General features: G+C 45.8%; 1 protein-coding gene across 3 annotated transcripts in view; it reads right to left on the bottom strand.

Moving 5' to 3' along the window:
• Positions 1–421: 421 nt before the first annotated feature.
• The window catches only part of GATAD2A (GATA zinc finger domain containing 2A), a 48,428-nt gene continuing 41,901 nt past the window's right edge, over positions 422–6,948 (bottom strand). For all 3 annotated transcript variants that reach the window (XM_035890634.1, XM_035890633.1, XM_035890635.1), the window contains 6 exons: positions 6,042–6,173; positions 4,729–4,896; positions 3,602–3,881; positions 2,799–3,088; positions 1,768–1,954; positions 422–802 (listed from right to left, as the gene is read on the bottom strand). In XM_035890634.1, coding sequence (XP_035746527.1) covers positions 672–802; positions 1,768–1,954; positions 2,799–3,088; positions 3,602–3,881; positions 4,729–4,896; positions 6,042–6,173 — 1,188 coding nt within the window. In that variant the 3' untranslated portion in view covers positions 422–671. The remainder of the gene's footprint in view (positions 803–1,767; positions 1,955–2,798; positions 3,089–3,601; positions 3,882–4,728; positions 4,897–6,041; positions 6,174–6,948) is intronic.

Consider the following 6,948-nt stretch of genomic DNA (forward strand, 5'->3'; position numbering starts at 1 on the left):
CACTGGTTCCCACCTACCAGACAAGTTTTGGTGGCAGCCAGTCCCTTTGGAAAAAAAAAAAAAAAAAAAAACCAACAAAAAACCAACAAACCATACTCAACTGGAATTTGAGTTTGCACTTATTTATCATTAGCTCATCATCAGAAGATTTTGAAACATTATAATCTGTAGACTGCCTTCCCGGCTGGAGGAGGGGCAGGGAAGAAAAGCAAACACGAACTCGGCTCACTAAATGCATCTGCAAGATGGGGTTGAAATTCCTCTCTCCTTGAACAGACATCCACGCTCGATCGCGAACGAACGCCGTGTTCCTGGCGAACGGGTGGTTACCAACAAAGAAACCGAAGGCAGAGAGTCGTTGAGTCCTCCTTTTGTGCTGGTGACAAAAAAATCCAAACTAAATACATAAAGCCAAACCCCTTCCCTGACAGCCTTCATCATCAGTCAATCACAAGAATCTGATAACCAAATGAGCTCAAGTCTTTCCCACCCACGTGGTGTCATTTTCTCATAGCAGGGACAGCAGCACTCGATGGGATGAGGAGTGGTCTTCTTGCATCCTATAAAGCCTGGGGCATATCCAGCTGGGATTTAAAGCAGATTCCACTGTAATGTGGTATAAAAAGGATGGCAGAAACAGGAAAAGTCTTCCTCTCGGGCATTCCTCTGCATTATTTCCACGTGGCGGACTGTGGGATGGACCGTGGGGGAATCATATCCAGGAGATATTCACGCTGGCGGTCTACTGCCGAAGATGACTTGTGCACAGCTAAACTAGGATTCACAAAAGGTAAAGCCCCGCCTGACGAGACAGAAAGGAGAAGAGAGAACAAGTGTCACAGTATGGCAAAAGCACGAGAGAAAACCGCGGCCAACACGTGCTGCTCTCATTTCACCCACGCAAAAATGGATCATCTAAGGAAGCGTGGGACGCTATCGGCCACAAAGGTCAGACACCTTAAGAAGATGATGGCTTCTAATATCATCTGAACAAATAGGAGCAAGATTTTTGCACCAGAAATGAAGATTTGAGCAGGCTAGAGCTCTCTGCAATGAAATTATGTTTTAAATGATAAATTAAGCTGTCGAGGATAAAAAAAATAAAAAATAATCAAAACAAATCCATTCACTACTGAGCAAGAAAGCAGATCACAAGAGTTGCACAGTGTTTCCTTCCTGGAGATCCTAATTATCATTTAAGAAAACAAACAACTCTTCTCAAGTCAAATTCTTATATATATATTAAAAAAAAAGATTAGGTTAGAATTTATAATTTCCATTTGTTCAAAGCAACAGCTTTAGTTATTTCAAACCCTGATGGATGCTGGGAGCGTGTGGCCTTACCTAGAGCAACGATGTCTGTTTACTGTACGCTGCTTTCAGCAAGGAGAAAACACCAGTCAAAATTCAACGACCAAACTCAACTCCCAGAAACGAATGACAAACTGCTGTGGCATGGTACTGGCTGCGCGTGCAGCCTCAGCGATGGACAGTCTGACCTTACATCTATTTAGTTTATTTATAAACGTGTAAAGCAGTAGTTTTTATTTGGTAGCACCTTGATCGCCCCTGTTGATGGGCATAAACCACACCAAAATAAAGCAACCAACAAGAATACGAAGAGCAAAGCCTTGGTACCATCAGGCTTTCGTGCAGGAAGCGTCAAAGAGAAAGCATCCTTACCCAAAGGACTATGATTGTTGGACAGAGTGCAACTAGTAAGTACAAAGAAAAAAAAAAATAAATAAACTTTAGAGAAAAATGTACCTGTATTGATGGAAGTCTTCTTCCAGGAGGCAGCGCTGCCCTTGCTGACAGGTCTCTCAGCATGCTTACCTGGCCTGCTCCCAAGTGCTGCTGCAGACGATGCATTCTGCAACTTGGGTGACTGGCTAAATGCATGCAACACTCCTCGCGGAGCTCCAGGAGGACCTCGAGACATCTGGCTAGAAGTCTGGCAAGAGAGCAAACGGGAAGACAGGCATAGAATTTTTCTGTCTCTCAGGTACAACAGACTTGACAAATCTTTACTGGCCCTCTCTCCACTCTTGGCTTTCTCGGCCAAGTCTGGCACGCATTACTATCATTTTAGGACTGAAAACTTCCAGGACATCTCTACAACAAATTAAGAATCAGCTTTCTACTTCTGAAGGCACCTCTAAGGATGAGGAATTATAACCAACTGCAAAGCAGCAAAAGAACTGTGCTGTGTAAGCATCTCAACTTCCCTGTCCTAAATAACCAGTAGCTTGATTATTTCAACTCAAAGCGGCACTTAAGCAGCTTCTGCCTTCCTCCAGCTGAAAGGTGGATTTGCAAGGTGTGCAAGATCCAGTCCCTGTCATGGACGGTTGCTACCATCACCTTAAAGCTCTACAAGCAACATTACGTGTTCCTTGCTCAAGCCAATCTTTTTTTTTTTAATCTTGGGTCAATTTACTCTTGTCTATTTGGCACCGGAGCACCTTTTTCCATTTGGCACATCCTAAAAAAAATTCAGGAACAGACTTTGCTGGATAAGAGTTAAACACCCTGGATAATTACAATGACTCTGCAGAAAAAAACCCCACCTCTTCCGCCCTTCAGAACATAATTTAAATATCAGGTCCCCACATGACAAAACCCACTTTCACCAGCCTGGTTTTAAGCTGACACTCAAACACACACAGCGTGGAGCTTAAATAAAGCAAGTTCATGCAGCGGTTTCATGCCTGCATGCCAAAAACTTGTGCGTGGAGCCGCACAGGACCCTTGCCCCATCATCATTAAGATCTGGCTTCTGGGGGACGGAGCCTTACCTGCTTAAGCGAGTGGTGCTGCACTATAGGGTCTGACTTGGTCTGTACAGGAGACGCGGTCTGTTGCAGTATCCTTTGCTCGATCTCCTGCTCTTGCTGCAGTGCTTTTACGAAGGCAGCCTTCAGTCGGTTAGTGTGCTCGGCTTTCAAGGCCTTCTTCTGATTTGATGTCATGCAGGTTTCACACATAATGGTTCCGTTCTTCTCCTCCCTCCAGCGGCAGGTGAAGTCAGTCTTACACTGCGCGCACATGTAGGGCTCGCGAGACGATACAGCGACCGAAACTTTACCTGGAGAACACAAGCACGTCAGCTCAGCCCCACCTGGGGCTTCTATGAATGAATAATACTCGAGAAACCTCAAGAATATTCCAGCATTAAAAAAAACCAAACCCCAAAGCAAACCCTTCACCCTTAGCTCCCCTCAGTCTGAAGCCTTTCGCATCACTAAATCTTTCAACAATTTACTTTGCACATGGGTATCCAGCGGGTACTTCTTTAGATACCGGTTATTGGCTACGGACAAACAAGTGACTGAGAGGAAGCCAACAGCTCTGGGGAGAACGGGACACATTTGAGAGAAATCTTTACAATCAGCCTATGAGAAATCATAACATTGTGAAATTTCAGAATTTTACAGTTAAAACAGTGTGAAAAGTATTAAGAGGCGAACCCTAGATTTGAAAGAGTACGACAATTTAATCCTGCGCTGCCCTGCGACTCCTCGCTGCCTGCTACTGGGATAAAATCCAGATGGGAAAGGTTCTCTCCTCGCCTTTGAGGAGCATTTTAACGCCATCTCACCTTGGGTTTCCAGCAAATTCTGCACAACTTCTTCCAACCCGACTAAGTAAATAAATTCGTTATTAGCTGCACTTGGCAGGAAGTTCATCTCCGGCGCAGGCGGCTTGGGAGGAGGGATCTCCAGCAGCGTCTTCTCCAGCTGCTTCTGCAAGGTGAGCTTGGCGGCGGCTTGCCGGCTGGCCGGCGAGTCGTTGGAGTTGACGATGGAAGCGGCGCTGGTCGTCGTAGCATTAGCCTGAGCGGATGTCACGGTTGTACCTTTGATTGAAGTCGGTGAAGCCTGGGAGGAAAACACCACACAGCTCAGTGACAAACGCCAGGCGGTCCGGTGCTTTCGACACGCGCTCCTCTCCACCGAGAGGGAGGCCAGCAGCGCTGGCGCCGACGCCGCGCGGGGCCGTTTGCGTGCGGTGAAGGCTGCCTGGGACTAGACCAAAGCGCCTGCCTTGAAAGCTTGTTTTTGTAGGTGACCAAACAGACCGCAATACATACGTTCACCGCACCGCCGTGCCTGTCACCTAAACGCTCTAATTCTTTAGAAAAAGAACTTCATTTTTCTTTACTCATCGTTTTTGTAAGGCAGTTTTAGAATTTCTAAAGAAAAAAAACCAGCAAGGAGTCCTTTTCCTTATGATTTTGTCAAAGCACTGACTTTAAATTGTTTCCTTTATCCACAGCACTTGTAAGCCAGCATCAGTGGTTGAAGTGAAGCTGCTGCTTCTCGGTGTTTCAAACGGGAGCGCTAACCCATTTTGAGCTCTGTTTACCAGACTCCTTTACAGTTCTTAAGGAAGAGCAGGGGGGAAAAAAAAAATAAAAATTCTAATGGACAGCTTCATATTGGAATACTGCATGTGAAATGAGGCATAAAATTCAGTTCACTGAAATATATATATATTTCTTCCCAATACTCTGTAATGTTTTTCTTCGTTCCTATGTACAGGATGTGGATGCAAACAGAGCAAGGGACTGCACGGGAAGAAGACGGAGCAGTGATAATCAACCACATCCGTTAGATGACAGCAGGCCACACCAACTAGATACAGTAACCGGACAATCAATAATTAAACCCATTTATCTGTTCCTCCGAGATGGATGTTTGGCACAAAATCTCTTGCGGAACTCACCTGCGGGATATTGACAAGCAAGCTGGTGTTGGGGACGTTGGCGACGCGGATCAGACCCTGCTGGATAATTCGCTGCCCCTGAATTTGTACGCTGGGGACCGATGCCCGTGGTGCCAGCAGCAGCGGAGGCGGCCCCGTGCTGGAGTGCTGTCGGATGTTGTGGATTTGCTGGGAAGACACAGAGATGGGCTGATGCAATGGTGCCATGAACGATGGGGAGGATTAGACAGCGAGAAGTAAGCGGTGGGAGTCGAATGGGATGACGTGAGACAGTGGAAATGAGGCAAGGCAGGGAACGCAAAGAAAGCGTGACAATTAACATCTCTGTCAAAATGTGATGTTTTTCCCTTTCCCTCTGTCAAAACAACACAAGTAGAACGTACTGCGAAAAGAGATGTTCGTTTGTGAGGCCATCCCATTACAGCCAAACCAGCTGTGCCAAAAAAAAGATATCTAAGTTTCAGAGTCAAATTTCTTTCAAAACGCATAGTTGTTAAGCCTGTTTCATTTCAAAGGCATTAGGGAAGCTATTTCTCAGAATGAGTTTTTCTCCATAATCAGAACAGAAAGAAAATGAAATACCAAATCTCCACCTTCCTCCTTAATGCTGACTACGCAACAGATAGAAGCAGACCTTTCACTGCAAAATAAATCCTCATTTAACAAGGAAATATTTTTTCCCCCTGGTATCCCACGGAAGTCATAGTTTTTAGAGGACCGTATCAAACTGAACATTGCTTTCCTACTCCTTCAGTGACACCACTATTTTCTGTTATAGGTGATAAAGACCCTGCAAAGCAGCAGTTTCAGACTTCCAGTCAACCACCTCATTTCAGCAGCTCTTATTCAATCGCAAGACAGACACAATGAGGGGGGGGAAAAAAGAGCATTTGAAAAGGTGAAATTGATATGACAGAAAGAAAAATGAGGGGGAAAAATGAAAGAACGAGGGATTGCGTTTCATTTCCTCTGCTGCTGTTCTCCTAAAAAGCAGGTCAAGCTGGAAGCCTGTACATTAACGTTCATAATAAAGGCAAAAAAGCCCCTGCTTTGGCGCAGCTAAGGGAAGCAGCTGTGCAGGTAAGACAGTGTCCTGCACCACCACAGGGTTTTCTCTCGCTTCCCTGGAAGAGTCAGGGGACAGCACAAGGCAAAACTGGAATGACGCAGGATCTTGCAGCAGCAATACTAGCTCTATTAAGAAATTCCAGCAAGAACTTCATAGGTTCCCTCCAGACAAGCAGAAAGATGACTAAGAAAATAGTTAAGATGCGTTAAGGAAAACCGGAGTGGATCTCTCTATAAATACTTACCTGTGCTCCTCTGACAAGAGGTGGCATTACTATCTGCGTGTTTTGCTGAGTTCCCAATTTTGAAGAAGTCTGCTGGCCTCCACGGACCAAGGGAGGAGGAATAACAGTGCCTGGTATACGCGTAGAAGAGGTCTGCAAAACAGAAAACCGTTTACTCGCCCTGTTTTGTTCTGGTACATTTACATGCATGCACTCTGCTGCTGCAGTGTGCTGAGAGAGCAGCCCCTGAAACCTCACGCAGCGACACAGACATACGCAAGGACGCGACGGCAGTCTGGCTACGCGCTCGGGGATTGTTCTCTCTCATCCTGCACAGAATTTAAAAGGTAAAGAGCAGTCCTGGACAACATTTCCATCTGCCCTCCCACTGCTGAAGTTCAATAGCTCAGGAACTGCTGTACTGAGGCACAGCAAAGAGGCACGCCAGAACCCGGCTACGAGAGCAGGGGGCACACGGGAGCAGCTCTCCTCTCCGGCTGAGGTGACGGATGCAGTGTCTGTCTTGAGGCAATGGAAATACTGTAGGACAAGAGATGGCCGGGCTGGCTTCAGTGCAGTTAGTGTCAAAAAAAAAAAAAAAAAAAAGGAAAAAAAAAGAAAAAAGAAAAAAAAAAAGAAAAAAAGTGTATGGGGTGCGGGAACAAGAGAATGGGAAAATACAAACTGCTGTCTTCAAGGAGAAGCACAGGGCAGACGGAAGTTGGAGAAGCAGGAACCCAGGGAGGTGAGCAGACTGGGCTGCTTGTATGTGGGAAGGGGAAAAAAAAAAGGAAAAGAGAAAGGAAAAGGGGAAAACGAAAAAGAAAAGGAGTCAGGCTGAAGAAATTTGGAAAATTGCTGCCCATGCTTTTTGGGCTGCAGACTGTGTTAAACCCCCCAAGTTCCTCATGCTGCTACCCAAGGCGAT

This window comes from Egretta garzetta, unplaced genomic scaffold, assembly GCF_000687185.1.
Source record: "Egretta garzetta isolate BGI_Z169 unplaced genomic scaffold, ASM68718v1 scaffold683, whole genome shotgun sequence".
Lineage (NCBI taxonomy): Eukaryota > Metazoa > Chordata > Aves > Pelecaniformes > Ardeidae > Egretta > Egretta garzetta.